The 22,741-nt window shown below is 41.1% G+C and overlaps 1 protein-coding gene across 2 annotated transcripts; it reads right to left on the minus strand.

Moving 5' to 3' along the window:
- Positions 1 to 248: 248 nt before the first annotated feature.
- gjc2 (gap junction protein gamma 2) lies at positions 249 to 22,471 on the minus strand. 2 transcript variants are annotated; one of them, XM_020467581.2, is made up of 2 exons: positions 22,362 to 22,471; positions 249 to 3,073 (listed from the first exon to the last, which is right to left on the minus strand). In XM_020467581.2, exon 2 carries the CDS (start codon positions 3,051 to 3,053, stop codon positions 1,788 to 1,790), a length of 1,266 nt encoding a protein of 421 aa, XP_020323170.1. In that variant the 5' UTR covers positions 3,054 to 3,073; positions 22,362 to 22,471; the 3' UTR covers positions 249 to 1,787. The 2 variants fall into 2 exon arrangements, with proteins under 2 accessions (XP_020323170.1, XP_020323169.1); XM_020467580.2 differs by lacking the exon at positions 22,362 to 22,471 and adding an exon at positions 7,096 to 7,411.
- Between the last annotated feature and the right edge of the window lie 270 nt (positions 22,472 to 22,741).

Here is a 22,741-nt window from a genome sequence, read left to right on the forward strand (position 1 = left end):
TTATTTTACTGCTGCTATTTAATTATTTGTTACTTTTATTTAAAAAATTTTCCTTATAAATTTTTTCCTTAACATGTTTTTCTTCTTAACTTCTTAAAGCATTGTTGGTTAAGGGTTTGTAAGTAAACATTTCACTGTAAGGTAAAATGTTGTATTCAGCGCATGTGACAAATAACATTTTATTTGACTAGGTATCCCCTTTCACATACAATATACAATATACAATGACATATAATTAGAGACACTCATAATCTAGGTTTATTTATTTTTGAATTAAACACAGGAACAATCTTAACCGTTTGAGGCACTTTGGACTGGAGTATCATAATGCTAAAGGCAGAATTATGTATCTACTATGAAAACAATGCAGAAAACTACTTGATTCAAGACAGATTCCTAAATATAGGAAAATATCAACTTTATGAGGATAGATTTTTGCCTATGTACATTGTATTGTATATGTCATATGTGTAAAAATGTAGCATGCATTATATGCCCCACAAAAACATCAGAAATGATCAGAAATTGGTTTACGGTAAGTTTTCAATACAACAACTGATCTTTTTCTTCTTAAACTAATTTATTCCGACTATGCCTAACGTGACAAAGCTTTAAGAAGTGGAGTGAATTAAAATATGACTTTATGGAGAACAGTGTAGCTCAAATCTTTGCTGCTGATGGAACACCATTTGTTCCATAACATGTCACATCTCTTCTTTCAACAAACCTATACTAACTACATCCAAAATGTATTAAACAAATCAATTATTCATGCATCATTTCTCTAAATGTCATAATACAACTCAAAATGAGTTAAAAAGTTACAAGTGCAAATCTGAACAGTTCTGAATTTCTCAACAACAAAAAAATCTTCACATTTGGTTGACTGTCCATTTTTCAAACATCATGATTCAAGCATAGTACCATTAAACAGTGCTTACCACTGCATTGCTTTTAACTAGGCTAACGAGGCCACAATTGTTATAGTTAAAACCCTTATAAATATATTTTTTCAAATTGATCCAGTTCAATAGCTAGGGTAAAATTATATTGCCAGCATGGTTTATTTTATATCTCCCTATAAATCGCAAAAATTATAAAAATTTGACTAAGCAACATATGCATATATTAATTATGTTCAGGCTATGGCATTTAAAGCACACAATAACATACTAATAATAGGATCCATACTACTGTATTTGTTTGTTTGTTTAAAACAAATGTGTTTACTATTGTTGGTCACAATGTGCCTATTTTGTGTGCTCCTGATCCGACATGTCACAGTGGGCCGGCAGCGTAGCCTAGTGGTTAGAGTGTTGGACTAGTAACCAAAATGTTGCAAGTTCAAATCCCCAAGCTGACAAGGTACAAATCTGTCGTTCTGCCCCTGAACAGGCAGTTAACCCACTGTTCCTAAAAATGTTTAAAAAAATAAACTGCTGGTTTCTGTTGGTGACAAAAGTTAAATCTATACTGTAAAAAGATGTACAGCATGATTGTGTGTTTGCTCAACAAACATGTTGTTGAGCAAACTCACAACAAAACAGTTGTGTGTGAAAATGTTGTTTAGCAAACTCACAATCCTATTGCAGCTGGTTGCCTTACAATTGTATGTTGAATGAAATTGTACTTTTTACAGTGTATTCGGGCAGTGCAATCGATTCATGCACCAAAGCCTTTAATATCTTTAATATCTCACACATCTTCCAGTATCCACAGAATATGGTCCTGGAAATTGAAAAATGGCTTTTCAGTATGATTACAGTACCACGTGAAGTTAATCATTCTTAAATCCACACAGAAGTCTTTCCGTTCTTTACAATGGTTGCAGCTTTCTCTGTAGTGGCTGATTTCGGCCTGGCTCCTTGGTTCTCCTGGGCTGTGTTGACCCTGTTCTGCTCTGCCATGGTGCCCCCAGACACTGGACTACTTGTCCTGGAGGTGGGCTGGTTCTTGTTAGTATTGTAGGTCTGGAAAGCCATGTCAAGCTGCTCTTGGGCCACCCGTAGGTGGCGGTGTAGGCTGGCCAGGTCTGAGGGGATGTTCTCGTCTGGACTGGTGCACTCTTGGTGATGTTCCAGGGCATTGTTGGCCATGTTCTTCTCATGGTGGGTGATAAGACTGTTGGGGATGATCCTGTTGGGCTTGTCTGACTTCATGACCAGGTTGTACATGGGGGGAGAGGTGGGGATGTTACGGGAGTATGGGTAGCTGTACGATGTCCGTCGCCCCCCCTGGTTCCTCCTCTTGCGGAGAGTGTCCCGGAACTTTCCGATACCCAAGTGGAACATCTCGCAAACATTAAGGAGCAGGCAGAGGCAGCTGACCACGTACATGATGAGCAAGAATATGGTCTTCTCTGTGGGCCGAGAGATGAAGCAGTCTACCTTGTGGGGACAGGGCACCTTATTGCACACATAGAACGGATTAACATGGAAGCCATAGAGAAGATACTGGCCCACCAGGAAGCCAATCTCAAATACAGCCCGGGACAGAAGCTGCAGAACGTAGATCCTCATCAGGCCCTCTTGCATGATCCGCCGGCGGCCGTCATGTTTCTGCGGCTTAGCCGGCTCCAGCTTGACCTCCTGGACTTCCACCACGTCCTCCTGGTAGATCATGGGCTCTGCATCATCGTCCTCATTCTCCAGCACCTCCTCAAGCGGGTGGCTCTCCCTCCACCTGTGGGCCTGAATGGGCTTCTTCCGGCGGTGGAACTTCCGGCGCTCCACCTCGGAAGCGCGGGCTATCTTGTGTATGGCATAGCCCAGGTACATGACAGAGGGGGTGGAGATCATGATGATCTGGAAGACCCAGAAGCGAACATGTGAAAGCGGAGCGAAGGCATCATAGCACACGTTGTCACAGCCGGGCTGCTTGGTGTTGCAGGTAAACTTGGTCTGCTCGTCCGAGTAGATGGACTCGCCCCCCACGGCAGTCAGCACGATACGGAATATGATGAGTACTGTGAGCCACACTTTCCCCACAAAGGTGGAATGGTTGTGGATCTCTTCCAGAAGACGAGTTAGAAAGCTCCAGCTCATGGTGGTCATAGAGGCTTTTCAACTAGAATCTGGGAACACAGAATAAGTATAATTAGGGGTTTGGTTCATTAAAACTTTTGCTTTTCTTTTAAAAATGTGATTTTCTGTGTTTTATACATGTTTTCACACTATGAAGTTGGAATAATACTGTTAAGTCAACAGGCGGTCAATTAGTTAACAGACCAATACGAAAGAGGGTTCCAAAGCTCTCTGCCAATAACAACTAGTTTTTGGTTTTCCCCTCCCCACTCACTCCACTCTGACAGTCCTATCAAAATTCTGCTCGAGAAATTGCTCTTTGCAAATAAACTATTGTTGGTTCTTTTTAAGCATGTCAATTGTAAACAATCATAGTTAGGTAATTCATGGTTACCCAGAAATTATTTGATATTGAGATAATCCCAACATGAAGACAAAATAAATGCATTAAAATTATATATTTTCACACAACTTTTGCTATATCTATAATAAATAGTATATGATGCCAAAGTTGCTTGGTAAGGCAAGCTGAGGCATTTAATGATCCTCAGCCCATCAGCAGTCAAGATAATCCAATTAAATTCATACTACAGTGTCAACCAAGGCGTTGGACATGCAAGACCTCAGAGGGACACAACACAACAGACTAATGTTAATTAAAAGCAACAACTATGAAGATAATCCCTGGGCCCCGTTTGAAATTAATCAAATGATTAATAGACTGTTCCCACTCACTTCCATGTGCAAAAAAACAATGTCCTAATTTGGCTTTCTTGTATGTCCTTGAATCTTAGCTGTTGAATCTTAGTCTAGAGACGTCTGTCTACCTGTTAAATGTTTGTAATGTCTTAATGTAAATGTAATTTTTTGCAATCTCTTTTAAGTTCTATGGACCCCATGAAGACTAGCTGACGCCATGGTGTTAGTTAATAGGATCCTAATAAAAATTCTAATTCTAGAAGTCAAAAGTAAACCATCTATACCCCAGGATGTTGTCCCACTAGTGTTACTACTCCCCTCACACACAGAGCAGGCCGACTGCCCGCTTTGTGAGTTGATAGTATCATGACTGTATAGCAGTACTGTTTTCCCTGGCGTGGGACGTGCCATCTCCTCTGATCTCCCTTCGCTGCCATTTGAGTGAACACAGTGAACAGGAGAGACTTGTTCATCTGTCTAGCTGCCACGAGGCCTGCCCTCCAGACCCAGTGCTGCTGCTTCAGTCTCACACTGAGGAGGGAGGGAGGATCAGCTAGCACCACATGGCCAGGCCACAGATGGCAGCTACTGTGGGTAACTCTTCATCTGCCCCAGGACCAGGGGTGTAAAAAATAGGTGCGTGAACCCTTATTTGAAACACTTACCTAGTGTAATAAGTTAGTAAACCGTATCTGTAAAATTACACTTCACTAAAGTACGTCACTGCCTAGATCTTGAGGTAAGGCAGGTTTGTTTAACTGAAGCCCAATCGAGGATTATGACTTGGCTTTATTATGAATAGTGCCCCAATTAGGGCTTGCTTTAGAGGTGGAACTGTATACAGCAATTCAGTGGTTTGTTGGTAGTTTGCAACATTATTTATTCAGTTGGTATTTCATACAGTTAAACTTGAAAAGGGAATATGTTTTTTTGTAGCTTGTTAACAATACTCTTCCGCTGTGTGATATTGTACTGTTCTATTGTGGGGTCTCTAACACGTACTGTATATACCATGCTTAATGTCAGAAAGAGCAAGTTACCCATGCAAGAAAGCAATACACATGTTTTCATGCTCACAAGTCTGCTAACAGAGCCTTTGGGGAATAACAATATTTACTTTCTGTTAACAACATGTCTTAACAAAGTATTGGAAAAATCATGATTTGAGAATGCTGTATTAATGAACACATCTACTATCTTTATGTGTTAGTTTTAATTGTAGGCATATCTTATTTCATTCCCTTTCCTAATATAAATTCATCTTGTAAATATCGATTTCAGTATCTCGATTTAGCTGAAGGAAAACAACAACAGAGTGATATGACCAAAAAGATGCACTGTTATTATGTAGGCTATCATTCCATTTCTGTATTACAACATATGCTTTGGGCTTCCATAGGGCTGAGGTCAATAAGAATTGGAGGCAGTCAATTCAGAAAGTGATTTTCATGTATACATTTTTTTTTTTTTGGGGGGGGGGATCTTTGAAATACTGTAAATAGCTTCTACTCCTCAGTTTATTGAGAAGTCATTGAAAATAGATACATTTTTAGTTAAGTTTACTTCCTGAACTGACTGCCTTCAATTTGAATTGACCCCAGCCTTGTTCTCCCATTGAAGGCAATCGCACCTGAGGAGTGCAACTTGACTTGCCCTCAAGATCTTGACCTTGACCTTTGACCTGTGTCCTATTATGAATAACTAATGAAAAGTTGTAGTTTATCACTTTTATTCATCATTGAACATGATCTAAACCAATATTTTGAACACGTCAAATATATTCCAAATCGTACAAGTCTGTATAAGGTGAAAACAATAACAAGAACTATACCTCAATATCTTTCAACTGTAGAACAAGCATTTACAAGTCTGGTGCTGTAATTGCATGGAATTTCTTCTCTGGATTTAATCTCTATCCCCATTATTGCACAGGTTGCATCACCATCTGTCTCTCCAACTGAGAACCACAAATATTAGAAATGAACAAATGTTGAGGTTGTAGCTGCCTGAGAGAATATACATTATAAAGAATTACAAATAACTTGGTATCAGATGCAGGGGCACAACCTTGGTTTTAGAAGTGGGGGGGAGACATATAATTATTATTTGTAAAAAAAAAATATCCGGTCAGATAAACTCTCCAACAGCCTACCCGACCACACGGAGGCATCCGCATGGTCCTAAAGCACACCGTTGACAACTTTTGTATCACATTCCAATGATAAAACTGGGAGGGACGGGTGTCACCCCGTCCCCACTGAAAGTTGTGCCCCTGGTCAGAGGTGTATGTCAAGTTGAACAACTTTTTTTTTTTGCTGCAAAATACGTTTTACACAGCAGGACTAAAGGATGCAGATGTTTGAGATGAAATTGTTGTCAGAACGAGGAGGCATATTGGGCTTTAAAGTGATGAGCATAGTGATGACGGAAATGATTGATACATTTACGTATAGGTATCTTTTTTGACAATATCGCAATATCATTTTTGTGCTAGTTGGCTGTACCAAAACTCCAGTATTTTTCCTTCATTTACGTTTTAGTCATTTAGCAGATGCTCTTATCCAGAGCGACTTACAGGATCAATTAGGGTTAAGTGCCTTGCTCAAGGGCACATCGTCAGACTTTTTCGTCGAGTTGGCTCAGGATTTGAACCAGTGACCTTTCAGTTACTGGCCCAAAGCTCTTAATTAATCATTAGGCTACCTGTTGCCCTTTATAGATTGTTCTCAATCTTATTTTTAAACAGGGAGCCAATTTGTTTTCAGCACTTTTATTTCCCTGACTGATCAAAACTTGTTCTCATGGCTGTCTCTTGTCCCTCTGCAGAAGACACATGGTGAGCAATATGTTTGAAACATGGAATCGCAATAAAATCACAGCATTGAATTGCAATACATATAGAATCGTGAGAATCGCAATACACATCGTATCGGCACCTAAGTATCGTGATAATATTGCATGGTGAGGTCCCTGGCAATTTCCAGCCCTAGTTGAGCATATGGAACAAAAACCCTTGAGTATTTCTAATAGACACTTATCTCAATGTTATTTCTAAGCTATACTTTTACCCTGTGGATTTAAAACGGTGGTACACCTGGCATAACAGTTTCATTTTACATTCTACTTTTGCATTTTTTAATTTTTACCCAGACACAGTTCTTGGAATTTCATATTGCATTTTCAGTCTATAAAAAATAACTATCATTCAAATTCAATCATTAACAATCAGAGACAAGTTCTTTATGGGTTGAAGTCAGCTTTCTATTTCCCAAATACAACACCTACAGTATGACAGTGGAAAATATGGTAACTCTGCAGAGATAGGCATCCTAGGGTTTGGAGAACATTTTGACGGAGAACTGAGAAAACCCACCTGGAGAAGAAGTTGCACCGCACACTCTGTTCAAACATAACTTTGTCCACATTTCCACGGCCATCTCTAGAGCTCCCGTGCATAGTCTCCACAACAGCAATGGCATGGAGGGTCCATCCTGATCCTGATCCTGATCTGATGCTGTGACCCCCACTAGCTAACAACAACATTAGCTTCCCCACATAGTAAAAACAACAAACATCTTATAATAAGACTTACAGCATTTTCTGTCTATCCTCTCTCTTTTCTGTTTATCCACTGAGTGAGGACGGAACTGAACTCTTTCTCCTGTGAATGCCTCACATTCTGACTCGTGTCTGGTTTCTATTACGCCAGCCTTCTGCCCAAGAAGGAAGTATAAAAAAGAGAAGAAAAAAATCTCTCCCTCCCTCCCCTGGCAAGTGACCCTCATCAGAAGGGTCAAACTTAAGGACATCTGACTGCAGTTTGAAATGAACACCCACCCAGCTGAGGGAGGCTTGTTAGTGGCAATACCCCCACCCTTTTCTTACCCACCCACCCCCTATAGCTCAACACTGCTCAATACCCAGCCCCTATAGCTCAATACTGCCCAACACCTACCCACTATAGCTAAACACTGCTCAATACCTAGCCCCTATAGCTCAACACTGCTCAACACCCACACCCTATAGCTCAACACTGCTCAATACCCAGCCCCTATTGCTCAACATTGCTCAATACCCAGCCCCTAAGGCTCAACATTGCTCAATACCCAGCCCCTATAGCTCAACACCAACCCCCTACAGCTCAACACTGCTCAACACCCACCCCCTATACCTCAACACTCAGTAAGTAACACACATGACAGCTCTCCATCTCTCTGCCACTTCTCTGATCTCAGCAACACATGGTTATCTCCACACAACTGCCTCTCCTCACCTCCCCATACCTAGGCTACTTGTACAGCTATAGTTCTGTATGTGATAGCTTGCCTTGAAAATGCACAATGTGTAAAGTAGCCGCATCTTCACAGTAGTTGGCATATGGCTAGTCATGCGTGTGAGTGCTCTCACTCTCTCTCTCTCTCATTCACACACACACACACACTCACGGAACAACTGTACTTCTACTTATATGTCATAATTATAACAGGTGTCCTCAATTGTAACAATCAACAATGGAGAAAGAGAGAGAGTGAGAGGGAGAGCCTGCTGGGATATCCACTCTCCAAAGTGCCACCCAGAGATAAAAACCACATTGCCTTACACCAGATTCGTTTGAATGTATCCAACAGGTACGCTCAGTCATATCAGATGTCCAAATATTTAGACGTTCCATCCAGGCGGATGGCCAAAGATGGGACTGGTGGACAGGTCCCACTCTGCCCTACACTCCGCGTCTTTTCCGACATGGTGTTTACGCTCAAGGCTTTTTGTCAGGCCGTAGAACTGGAAAGCAATAGCACACAATGTTAAATAGTGCATGTGCCAGCTTTTTTCACATGACTAAAATAGCATCTATGTGTACAGTGGAAGCAAACCATGCCTTATTCATATTGTATTGTTCTCTGCCCATATTCTATATCCCTACTTCATAACTATTCAACCTGGACTCTGGGGTAGACCTAATATAGTAAACCTAAATCTGTCTCCCTCCATTTATCATGATATGTTACACTTTGTATGGTATGTATACATTTTTGGGCTCAAGTAACCTTCTGTCTTATGTAACCATACCAAATGCAACATATCATACTTTTGAGAATAATTTGATTGTCACAGATTTACATTTACTATGTTACGTCCAGTCTTTAAGGCCAGGCTGAAATGTTTGTATCCAAGGAGAAATCATAGTTCATATACATAAGTTGTAATTGGAAAAATCATTCCCCAATGTGCTAGCTATTGTACTGTATGCTATTTAATACTGTAAGTGACCTTGAGCTAAACTCAAATACCTTTGGTGCACAACAGTATAAAGAAAACAGTATCTGGCTAATGTTAAAATAAATGTATCTGGCCAGTGTTACAATGAACATATAGCTGTGTTGTGTAGTGACTTACAGTCTTCCTCCGAAAGATACCTCAATGACGCCAATAATCATAATTAAATTAAGTATATCTGGATACAAAGCAGATGCAAGCCTTATCCATCTATGTTGTTAGTATACTGGGGTGTGTGGGTAACAGATTTGTCATTTGTATCAACTGTAATTTGATGTTTCACATCAATGTTTTATTTCTGCTCAGACATCACTGGAAACCTCGGACGCAGGATTAGGGTTACTGGTCATATTTTTCATCTGGGGACAAGTATTTCAGAAAAAAAGTAATTATTTAACAGTTCTTAAAGACAAACGTTGGCTATTTTTGAACTTCCTGTTGAAAAGCAATATTCCATGTATAAATACAGTAATGTACACACACTTAAGGGGAACAACATATGTTTACACAACTGCAAACTTCAAGGAGAAGGCTATTCAAGGAGTTGATCTGGTGTGATGGCATTGGCCTCCCCCCTGGCTTGCAGGAACAGTAGAAGACAAAAGAGGCCCACTTGAAATATACATTTTTTTTAATTCAAGCATGAGAGTATGATATGGGAGTCCAGTGAAAAGTGATCCAACTTAAGAGAGAGTGGAGAGCTGTGTGAGAGTGTGGAGAGCTTTGTGAGAGTGTGGAGAGCTGAGTGAAAGTGTGGAGAGCTGGGTGAGAGTGTGGAGAGCTGGGTGAGGGAGTGGTGAGCTGGGTGAGAGAGTGGAGAGCTGGGTGAGAGAGTAGAGAGCTGGGTGAGAGTGTGGAGAGCTTTGTGAGAGTGTGGAGAGCTGGGTGAGAGTGTGGAGAGCTGGGTGAGGGAGTGGTGAGCTGGGTGAGAGAGTGGTGAGCTGGGTGAAAGAGTGGAGAGCTGGGTGAGCTTGTGAAGAGCTGGGTGAGAGAGTGGAAAGCTGGGTGAGAGTGTGGAGAGCTGGTTGAAGGAGTGGTGAGCTGGGTGAGAGTGTGGAGATCTGGTTGAGAGTGTGGAGAGCTGGGTGAGGGAGTGGTGAGCTGGGTGAGAGAGTGGTGAGCTGGGTGAGAGAGTGGAGAGCTGGGTGAGAGAGTGGAGAGCTGGGTGAGAGAGTGGTGAGCTGGGTGAGAGAGTGGAGAGCTGGGTGAGCTTGTGAAGAGCTGGGTGAGAGAGTGGTGAGCTGGGTGAGAGTGTGGAGAGCTTTGTGAGAGTGTGGAGAGCTGAGTGAAAGTGTGGAGAGCTGGGTGAGAGTGTGGAGAGCTGGGTGAGGGAGTGGTGAGCTGGGTGAGAGAGTGGAGAGCTGGGTGAGAGAGTAGAGAGCTGGGTGAGAGTGTGGAGAGCTTTGTGAGAGTGTGGAGAGCTGGGTGAGAGTGTGGAGAGCTGGGTGAGGGAGTGGTGAGCTGGGTGAGAGAGTGGTGAGCTGGGTGAGAGAGTGGAGAGCTGGGTGAGCTTGTGAAGAGCTGGGTGAGAGAGTGGAAAGCTGGGTGAGAGTGTGGAGAGCTGGTTGAAGGAGTGGTGAGCTGGGTGAGAGTGTGGAGATCTGGTTGAGAGTGTGGAGAGCTGGGTGAGGGAGTGGTGAGCTGGGTGAGAGAGTGGTGAGCTGGGTGAGAGAGTGGAGAGCTGGGTGAGAGAGTGGAGAGCTGGGTGAGAGAGTGGTGAGCTGGGTGAGAGAGTGGAGAGCTGGGTGAGCTTGTGAAGAGCTGGGTGAGAGAGTGGTGAGCTGGGTGAGAGTGTGGAGATCTGGTTGAGAGTGTGGAGAGCTGGGTGAGGGAGTGGTGAGCTGGGTGAGAGTGTGGAGATCTGGGTGAGGGAGTGGTGAGCTGGGTGAGAGTGCTCAAGAAGAGAATCTTGGCCATTTTAGTGGTTGAGACGTGAGGCTATGTGAGTGAGTGGACAGAGTGGGGTGCTGGCTCTGAAACCAAGCCAGCTGGGCCTGAAGGACCCATCTCCAGAGGCCTTGCTTCAAAACATCCCCTCCTCCACACATCCCTCCCTCCCCCAATCTGACTGAGGAGATCTAGAGGAGAAAAGGGGATGCTGCTGGAATGACTGGAGCATTAGGAGTTCATCTAGCCAGCCATGTGCTGTGCTGTCCCTGGGGGAAGCAACACAGTCAGGCCATCACGTGGCTTCTTCTCCAAGTCGGATCACATGCACAGCTCCAAAATCTTGCTGCCATCCTAAAGACACAGATGGTCCAGTAACTAGCCTATTTATATACATGTTCTGGTTATTATAAGTTAGTCATTATATATTAAGTGGTGCTCACTCAGTTAATAACTAAGACAGTGTATGAAACTTTCTGTTCAAGCTCGGCATTTAATGTAATCTCCAATTGAAAAAATGCCACTCAATTTAACCTCTACTGTGTCCCTAAACCGGGACGGTTGTTGCTCAATATGCAATAATGTGACTAGAAAACGTTGAATACAACAGCCAAATTTCCGAGACATGTCTTATATGGGCAGAAAGCTTAAATTATTATTAATTTATCTGCAGTGTCCAATTTACAGTAGCCATTACAGCTATAAAATACAATGCTATTGTTTGAGTATAGTGCACAACAACAAAACACTTTTATTACGGCAATTGGTTTGATACATTCACCTCTGAAGGTAAATGAATGTACTTACGTTCAGTAATCTTGCTCTGATTTGTCATCATGAGGGTCCCAGAGATAAAATGTAGCATAGATTAAATGTAGCATAGATTTATATTTAAATGTAGGATCTGGGTTCCACAGTTTGACCCCACCACTGTCTCTGACTCCTCCCTCCCGGCCATCTAGATGTGTGAAAATTAGTGTATTTTCTGTAGGGAAGCTAATGATCCATCATATATGACATTCCTGGGAGTGTGTAAACTTAATTTTTGTATTATTATAGCATTTTTGTATGTTCTGTATAGTTATGTACTTGAAAATGTATAAATTGACCAATTCGGGAACGTTTGCGCAAACTCCTGGCAGACTTGTTGTGTAGGGATGTAATACTTCACTGGATCAGTCTGAAACGTTGCACACACTGCTGCCATCTTGTGGACAAAATCTAAATTACACCTAGGATCCTACCTTAATGTATGACCTTTCTCTTGCATTTCAAAGATAATGGAACAATTTTGTTTGAAAACACATGTTTTTTTGTTTGTATTATCTCTTACTAGATCTAAGGTGTTATTCTCCTACATTCTTTTCACATTTCCACTAACGTCAAAGTGTTTCCTTTCAAATGGTATCAAGAATGTGCATATCCTTGCTTCAGGTTCTGAGTGAAAAAAAAGGGTCAGATCTTTAAGAGGTTTTAAGGGTGTGATGGTAAACTGACATAAAATGTAAGTTTGTGTTGGCTATCCCATCCAAGAATTGTATCTCCTCAAAATAAAAGTATAAAATGATTTGTTGAGTTGACAAACAGATTAATTTTAGTGTGTCATCTTTTGCTGCACAAAATGGTGCATGCTGTTCAAACAACCCTTTACACAAGCATTTGATAAGCGCACAAATATACAATGTCAATCAGTTATCACCTTCAAGAGGTCGTTGAGAGTTATGTCGTCTGTCTGCAGTGGAATTTAAATGATACAACAACAAGGACAACAAGAAGTGAACATCTCGACAGCTTTCCTCTCCTCAGCCCTTTGCCAATGTCACCCAGACACAGAGAGTTTTTTCTCTCTGCAGAACTAAGTTAATGGGAGCCGACTGGGGGCCACAGAGGTCTGTGTTTATGTAACAGATCAAGCACAGCCATGTGACTTGGACGGGGCCCCCCAGAGAAAAGAGTGACACAAGACACCAGAGAAAAGCATGCAACTCTATTGGTGCTTGCCCCCCCCCTTCTCCTTTCCCCCACACCATCCAACTGCTCTTCCCAGGCAGCACAGAGCAGAGTGGAGTATATCCTATAGGCTTCCTGAGAGTGGTGGCAGTCTTCTCTCATTTGTTCACTTTTCTTTCCGTTTTTTATCCAAGCCTATTCTATCCTACCCCCTGGCTCTGTGCGTCCCGTGCCAGTTTGATGGAGGCTCCAGTCCACTGAAGCGACTGGGGATAAAGAGCCTAGAGGTGAATGCCAACATTATCCCAGAAAAACTTCCTTCAGCTGAGCTTGGATGTCTACTCTTAGTCAACAAGGCATTGCAATATTGTTGTGTAGGACGTGGTAACATATTGCGCAAGATCCCTGACATTTTGCTGTACATTTATATAATAGAATAATGTACATCTGATGTAGAACATAAATAGCCTGTAAACTTTGACTGCCCCAAACAACTTGAGAATGAATTGGAATGGTTGAAGTACTCTTCCTCCAATGAAACCCTTGCTTATCATTACGTAAGAACTATGCATACGCTGTAACTCCATACAATTTCTTAGAACAAACACGGACAAAGAGGACATTTCTACAACTACAGCCAAAAAGGATGTTCCAATAGAACATTGGGCCTGCTAAATATCTAACTGGAGGTTTTGGTTGTATTGTGTATAAACACACCAAGAATTAAGTCTTCTCTATGCAGACATTCTGTACTAATGTATATTGAGACAGAACCTCTCGTCTGAAGACTGGCATTGCCTGTAGGGTTGACATGAGCAGACATCCATGTCCCGTTAATGTTTATGCAAGTTGAGAGAAATAGTGGAAAAGCATATGCTGCTGTGTCTATTCTGAGGTCAGTAGGAAGTGATGTATCAGTGTTCTGTCTTTCAGGCAGATGTTGAGATGTAAGCCTAAGGACTGTCTTAAATTCAGTTTCTCCAGATTAAAAGTGATTTGTTTGTTCATTTAAATGGATGATCCCAAAAATGTAATTAGTATTACCTGAGCTACACCAATCCTATTTTCTGCACGTTTGGTAGGTAGTATCTAGAAAGCATGTATTACCTCACCCACATACAGTCAGGTCCATAAATATTTGGAGTTATTATAATTATATCTCTGTACGCCACCACAATGGATTTGAAAGGAAACAATCAAGACGAGCAATTTGAGGATACTTACATCCAAATTGGGTGAATAGTTACAGCACTTTTATGTGGTCCCCCCAATTTTAGGAGCTCAAAAGTAATTGTACAAACTTATATATTAATACATTCAATTGTGAGTTTTTATACTTGTGTAACAGTACTCTTCTTGCGTTGTGTACAATCAGTCATCGACACGGAACTTGCACGTCATGCAATGCACATCTCACCATCCAACTCTGCACTCACGCACGCTGGTTTGGTGCTTGTTCACTGAGATAGTTACCAAAATAATACAATTACAATATACAATATAATATCTTTAACAATGTACCTGTTAGGAATGGCACAAAATTGCACGTCATGCAATGCACGTCTCACCATCCAACTCTGCACTCACGCACTGTACAAAATATATGAACCCCCCCCACCAGACACAGTAAGTTGCTAGCTAGTACTGGCGGGAATTCTTTACAACAAAATGCACAACAAATATTCTCCAAAAACCGCTACATCTTATGTGTGATGTTTGAATAACATTTACAAACAATTTGATATAAATTGTACATTTAAATCATCACTTGAGAGTATAAAAATCACTTTTGATGTACAGTGCTTGGCAACCAACAACTTACCGCTGGTTTGGTGCTTGTTCACTGGGATGATTCTAACTGGAACATCCCCCCTCGTAAGCAAGCTACGCAAACCAGCCAATAAGATGCCATGTTGAGTAGGTGAAGGCAAGACAAACTCAAACCAAAAACCCATTGGCTTAACAATAAAGTGGCAAGGGGAATCACCAATATAACCCTGTTACACTTGGTTGCAAATCCTTTGCAGTCAATGACTGCCTGAAGTCTGGAACCCTGGTGATGCTCTGCCAGGCCTTTACTGCAGCTGTCTTCAGGTCCTGCTTGTTCTTGGGGCGTTTTGCTTTCAGTTTTACCTTCAGCAAATGAAATGCATGCTCAATTGGATTCAGGTCAGGTGATTGACTTGGTCATTGCAGAACATTCCACTTCTTTGCCTTAAAAAAGTATTGGGTTGCTTTCGCAGTGTGCTTTGGGTCGTTCTCCATCTGCACTGTGAAGTGCCATGCAATGAGTTTTGAAGCATTTGGCTGAATCTGAGCAGAGAATATAACCCTAAACACTTCAGAATTCATCCTGCTGCTTTTGTTAGCAGTCACATCATCAACAAATACAAGAGAACCAGTTCCATTGACAGCCACACATGCCCACGCCATAACTCTACCTCCACCATGCTTCACATATGAGGTGGTAAGCTTCAGATCGCGAGCAGTTCCTTCCCTTCCCATACTATTCTCTTCCCATTATTCTGGTACAAGTTGATATTTGTCTCATCTGTCCATAGGATGTTGTTCAGGACTGTACAGGATTTTTTTAGATGTTGTTTGGCAAACTCTAATCTGGTCTTCCTGTTTGAGGCTTAGCAATGGTTTACATCTTGTGGTAAATCGTCTGTATTTACTCTGATGAAGTCTTCTCTTGAATGTTGACTTTGACACAGATAGGCCTACCTCCTGGAGGGCGTTCTTTATCTGGTCAACTGTTGTGAAGGGTTTTTTCTTCACCAGGGAAAGAATTCTTCTGTCATCCACCACAGTTGTTTTCGGTGGTCTTCCAGGCCTTTTGGTGTTCCTGAGCTCACCAGTGCGTTCTTTCTTTTTAAGAATGTACCAAATAGTTGATTTGGCCACACATAATGTTTTGCTATCTCTCTGATGTGTTTGTTAAGATTTTTCCACCTAATAATTTCTTGCTTCACTGGCAGTGACAGCTCTTTGCCACCCTTGAAATCAACTCTAGACTTTTTTTCTGCTTAATTGAAAATTAACTAATGAGGGAATAATACACACCTGGCCATGGAACAGCTGAGCAGCCAATTGTCCAATTACTTTTGGTCCCTTAAAAGACCGCATATAAAAAGTGCTGTAATTCCTACACCGTTCACCCAATTTGGATGTAAATACCCTCAAATTAAAGCTGAAAGTCTGCACTATTTCATTTAAACTCCAATATGCTGTGGTAGACAGCTACAATAATAATAACTTGGTCAATGTCCAAATATTTATGGACCTGACTGTATGTTCTAACAAGTGCTTAGTACTGTCTGCTTGGTACGGACCATGTCTCTCGATTGTATAAAACACACTCTAAGCCGCTTCATGTAAAACTGCATGAAAAATGCCAGAAAAGCACCCAATTGTCCATTCACCTAGGTTCTGAGGTGAAAGCACCGGTCAATTTATTCTAGTATAGCTTCAATGTGGGAGCAAGAGAAATGCTTTGCTGATGTCTAAATAGATTTTCATGCAATATTTTTGCATTTGAAAAAAAGTTATCCTTTTTAATCTCAACATTAAGATGTGATCTGTCTAGAATAAATGATTAGATGATTAGAGATGTTTGTAACATTACTAGCCGACCATCAGTCATCTTTATGTGAGACATAAGGTACACATCACAACCTTTGCGGTTTTTAGAGTCAATGTAACTGAGGAAAAACTAAATTGCTACCTAGAAAAGTGCCCTTTTTGTCAACTCCGTAAAACATGTTCTAAATCTAGAAGAACATGCCAAATGCTAACAACATTAGACCTGGAACATTATATAACATTATATATTAAACAAAACAACATTAGACCTGGAACATTATATAACATTATATATCAAACAAAACAACATTAGACCTGGAACATTATATAACATTATATATCAAACAAAACAACATTAGACCTGGAACATTATATAACATTATATATCAAACAAAACAACATTAGACCTGGAACATTATATAACATTATATATCAAACAAAACAACATTAGACCTGGAACATTATATAACATTATATATCAAACAAAACAACATTAGACCTGGAACATTATATAACATTATATATCAAACAAAACAACATTTGGAGATTCGTATTTCATATTTGAATAATCTAATGTTAGAATTAAACAATCATGGTTTCAAACACTTTGTTTGTTGTACCATACGTTTAAGAATGAAAAGCCTTTTATGGCGTCTGACAGAGTTGACAAATCCATTTTCTATATTTCATGAAGAAGGGAAAAAATAACTAGGAGGTTGTTTCTTTACATGGTGTGTTAGCTGATACTTTGGTCTATATATAAAACATATTTAAAAAGTATAAAGAAAACATTTTGTGGGGAAAGAAGTAGATTGTCCAGACTTTCAATAATCCCTGATATATTTCATCGATGTGCTCTAAAATAGACTGCATGATTATCAGGTCACCAGAAGAATCACTCTACACAATTTCCCCTTAAACCAAACCAAGCAACAAATAACAAACCTTTTTTGGATTGCTGGAGGTCCGTAATCTTTGACATTATCTTGTCATAACTGCCATGTCATGGGGTAGACCCAGGCCAGGCCCAAAGAGTAGCAGACCTATTCAGGGTCATTTTGATTTCAGTAGCAGAGAAATGCTCAGTAAAACACCACCCCCAGAACTCTTAGTACTCTAACAACCTGCAGTGTAAGAGGCAGAACCAGTAACTCAGTGAACTTCAGCCACTGGAAATGCTACTGCAGGCCTAATATCATATCAGCCAATACTTCCTAGCTGTAGCTTTGCCATGCAGTGTTGTCTCATGCAACAATAGCTGACACCAGAACTGCATATCTATGGCTCTTGCTCCTGCCACCGTCTAAGTGATATTTCATGACTAACGCTGTAATAACGACATCAAGGTGTTGAAGTCAGCTCGTTGGTGCTGATTTATGGTTTTTATGTAGACTATGTTTGATAATAAGATAATACTAAGTTTTGACTAGTACTATCTCTCGATTGGTCCTGTTTCCTAGTTTTCCCGGTGTTGACCATTCTGCCTGCCCTGACCCTGAGCTTGCCTGCCGGCCTGCACCCTTGCCCCACCTTTCTGGATTACTGACCTCTGCCTGCCCTGAGCCTGCCTGCCATCCTGTACCTTTGCCCCACCTTTCTGGATTACTGACCTTTGCCTGCCCTGAGCCTGTTTGATTAATAAACTGTTACTTCGACGTCGTCTGCATCTGGGTCTTACCTGAAACTAAATAAACTCAAAGAAGATATGCTATGTATAGACTCATTGACATCCCATTACAAATATTGAATTGCTTGTTATTAAATTTGATAGGGTACAAAAATGAGGGTAGGCAACGACATCTCCTCCCCGCTGATCCTCAACACTGGGGCCCCACAAGGGTGCGTTCTGAGCCCTCTCCTGTACTCCCTGTTCACCCACGACTGCGTGGCCATGCACGCCTCCAACTCAATCATCAAGTTTGCGGACGACACAACAGTGGTAGGCTTGATTACCAACAACGACGAGACGGCCTACAGGGAGGAGGTGAGGGCCCTCGGAGTGTGGTGTCAGGAAAATAACCTCACACTCAACGTCAACAAAACAAAGGAGATGATTGTGGACTTCAGGAAACAGCAGAGGGAACACCCCCCTATCCACATCGATGGAACAGTAGTGGAGAGGGTAGCAAGTTTTAAGTTCCTCGGCATACACATCACAGACAAACTGAATTGGTCCACTCACACAGACAGCATCGTGAAGAAGGCGCAGCAGCGCCTCTTCAACCTCAGGAGGCTGAAGAAATTCGGCTTGTCACCAAAAGTACTCACAAACTTCTACAGATGCACAATCGAGAGCATCCTGGCGGGCTGTATCACCGCCTGGTATGGCAACTGCACCGCCCTCAACCGTAAGGCTCTCCAGAGGGTAGTGAGGTCTGCACAACGCATCACCGGGGGCAAACTACCTGCCCTCCAGGACACCTACACCACCCGATGCTACAGGAAGGCCATAAAGATCATCAAGGACATCAACCACCCGAGCCACTGCCTGTTCACCCCGCTGTCATCCAGAAGGCGAGGTCAGTACAGGTGCATCAAAGCTGGGACCGAGAGACTGAAAAACAGCTTCTATCTCAAGGCCATCAGACTGTTAAACAGCCACCACTAACATTGAGTGGCTGCTGCCAACACACTGTCAATGACACTGACTCAACTCCAGCCACTTTAATAATGGGAATTGATGGGAAATGATGTAAATATATCACTAGCCACTTTAAACAATGCTACCTTATATAATGTTACTTACCCTACATTATTCATCTCATATGCATACGTATATACTGTACTCTATATCATCGACTGCATCCTTATGTAATACATGTATCACTAGCCACTTTAACTATGCCACTTTGTTTACATACTCATCTCATATGTTATACTGTACTCGATATCATCTACTGTATCTTGCCTATGCTGCTCTGTGCATCACTCATTCATATATCCTTATGTACATATTCTTTATCCCCTTACACTGTGTATAAGACAGTAGTTTTTGGAATTGTTAGTTAGATTACTTGTTCGTTATTACTGCATTGTCGGAACTAGAAGCACAAGCATTTCGCTACACTCGCATTAACATCTGCTAACCATGTGTATGTGACAAATAACATTTGATTTGATTTGATTTGAAATCCTATTTATCCTGGTGTATTCACAGGAAGGGATAGAATATGCCCCTTTCTGTATACAAAGAACAATCTTATTTCTTAATGCAAGAGGTCATATTCATTGTTACTGATACAGAATGTAATTTCTATACAAACGTGTGTAAGCAGGATGTAATTTCCCCACCATATCTGGTTTTGACAGTAGATGTTTTAAACCACTAGGTGGCATCCATGTATTTGAAAGGTTGTGCGTGCACACGCTGTCTCAGGGTAGTAGGCCACTCCAACAATATGACAAAAGGCTCTCTATTGTATCACTACACAATCCTTAGCCTAGCCAGTAACAAATGCTACAGTAAAAGTGTGGTCAGAATTAGGTAATCAGATCTAGCCTACTTTGTAAGTGAATTGACAAGCTTTTGTTCTACTAGGACCGTAGCAACACTGTAGGGTTTCATGGGACACAATATTTTTTTCTCTCATTAATTACACATTTACATCAGAAGTGGATGCAAACAGACAGAGTAACATATTAGCTATACTTAAATAATGTGTTGAATCTGATAGCTTAGCCTATGGTGCATCTATCACACAGTCAGAGCCTCCTTTGTTCTTACATAGCAGAAACCACCTTTTTTCCCCATTTGTAAGCTGAGCATATAAAATGTATTGTATATTTTATGCATAATTCATTCAAAGATATCACATTTGGCCATCAGTGCCCCCCCAAAAGAAAGTAGGTGCATGACCCCTTTGTATAGCAGCCCATTCCTTTTTTAAATATGGGATCGGTATTTTATGACCTGTTGGTCAGACTTACAGAAGGCATCAGGTGTTTGGCTTGAGGTGAGCCTACACTGATCATCTTCACCCCAGTATGACACAGCATGTAAAACTTTGAGTAAGGCTGGTAGCCTAGTAACATGCAATAGTCACTGTAGGAATGCCAGCAGAATAACAGATATGAATCTCAATAGATTTTGTTGCCATTGAGTAACTATTACTCTGTCAACACACAGCACATGTCTAGGGGTTTGGCCATACTGAGAATGTTTATTACATACCAACTATCAATGAAGACATTGAACAGGACCATGATATTGTTGAAATACCCCAATACAGCTGCAATGTCTGGCTGAAAAGTATTTGGATAGTAGTCTCATTACAATGAAAAATCATTTATTTGAACTTTCTTTCTGGTTCAAGTGTGATTCAGGGTGACAAGGTGAATGACCTTGTTGCTAATCCACTTTTGTAGTGTGCCAACAGTTAACTGGAGGATGACCTGATGTACCCTTTAACGGGCTGACGACACAAGTCACCCTTTAACTCAGGTTGACATTTATTGCCAAGAGTCTTGCCCTAGAGACAGAACAAACTGTAAGAACAAGATCATTTCTAAAAAGATTATGCTGATTTCATTTTTAAAAAGTCCCTTTGATTAAATGTTGATAAAAGTGACTTTTTTTGAATGAAATCAGTATAATCTTTTTAGAAATGATCTTGTTATTACTGTCAGCGATTGGGTGCAGAGTGAACGCGGAGTCAGGCGCAGGACACATGTATAGAGTATTCCAACTGAGTTTACTCAAAGAATAACGCAAAATTCCAAATAGGAACATACAACACAACTCTAACACAACCACTAACGACATGAACAATCACGGACAGAACACAAATGTTTGTCAGATGGTTAAATAGGGAATGTAATGAGGGAATGTAAAACAGGTGTGTGTGTAATCAGACAAAACAAAACGAAACAGAAAAATGGATCGGTAGTGACTAGAAAGCCGGTGACGTCAACCGACGAACAATTACACTTTGATACAAAGTAACTTTTTTGAATGAAATCAGCATAATCTTTTTAGAAATGATCTTGTTCTTACAGCTTGTTCTGTCTCTAGGGTAGGACTCTTGGCAATAAATGTCAACCTGAGTTAAAGGGTGACTTGTGTCGTCAGCCCGTTAAAGGGTACATCAGGTCATCCTCCAGTTATCTGTATGCAGTGTTCAGGAATCATGGCCATTAAAGACATGATAACACAATGCAATAATGATAATACAATAACTCAAGGAAGATACGTGGTATATAAACTCATTGACATTCAATTACTAATATTGAATTGGTGGTTAATTAAATTTGATAGGGTACAAAAATCCTATTTATTCTAGTGTACTCACAGAAAGGGAAGAGAATACACACTGTGCTGTATACAAATAACAATCATATTCCTTAATGCATAGTTGGGAAGGACCCATAAGTAAGCATTTCACTTATAGTCTACAGCTGTTGTTTACAAAGCATGTGACAAATAACAATTGATTTGAGTGGTTTACGCTAGATGGGCCAGCTGCAACGTCAAAAATGTCAATATGTAAAAAATTCATGAAAACAAAAATGTGTTTTTTGGTCTTAGGCATTAGAGTTAGCATTGTGGTTAAGATTAAAGTTAGGGTTAGGTTTAAAACAGAAGTTATGGCTGTGCCAGCTCTTGACCACCCTGCAGAGCAGCCTCCAAGGCAACATTGATTGATTGTAGTCTGCAGTTCGAAGGTAACTGACATACAGAAACAGTAACAACACTCAGCTGTACTTCTCCTTTGATTGTAAATACTGTAAATGATATGGTCTATAAGAAACCAAGAAAGCTTCTTTGGAAATAACATGCAAAAATGTACCGGTGTGACCACTGCCCAGAGGGCAGCTGCCTGATCTGCCTGGTGCCCTCATAAGTAGAATACGTACATAGCATTACATAAAAATACATCAGAAGACCCCTGAGGTAAAACAAGAGCATCACAAATGGATAACAAATAAAGAAGGCACACCTACCTCTCCATGGGGCCAGCGAGGTTTGACCAGACTAGTATTCTTCACAGTGGAGCATCCTGGGACGGCTTCCAGAGACATTGCTCAGCTTTGCTGAGGTTCGGAAACAGGATGAGAGAGAGAGAGAGAGACAATGGCTCATTTTTCTTCAAACCCCTCACCACCAAGTACAGGCAAGACACTCAGGATTCCTGCCAATGGCCCCATTGTTCCCTGGCTTGGTCAGTCGGTCGCCTCCATGACTGGTGGTGCTCTTGCTCAACTACTGTAGTTCGACTATTTGTTTATTTCATCCAGGATGACTTGTTCTGTTACAGCTGTTTATTCACCCAGAAAGTTGTCACTGATGCTGCTATGAACCTCCAGAGCTACAGAGCCTTGTG

The sequence above is a fragment of the Oncorhynchus kisutch genome, linkage group LG30 (genome assembly GCF_002021735.2).
Source record: "Oncorhynchus kisutch isolate 150728-3 linkage group LG30, Okis_V2, whole genome shotgun sequence".
Classification (NCBI taxonomy): domain Eukaryota; kingdom Metazoa; phylum Chordata; class Actinopteri; order Salmoniformes; family Salmonidae; genus Oncorhynchus; species Oncorhynchus kisutch.

Bases quoted from the DNA above. Each gene is read 5' to 3' on its own strand.
- gjc2 (XM_020467581.2), bottom strand. From the start codon at position 3,053: ATGACCACCATGAGCTGGAGCTTTCTAACTCGTCTTCTGGAAGAGATC.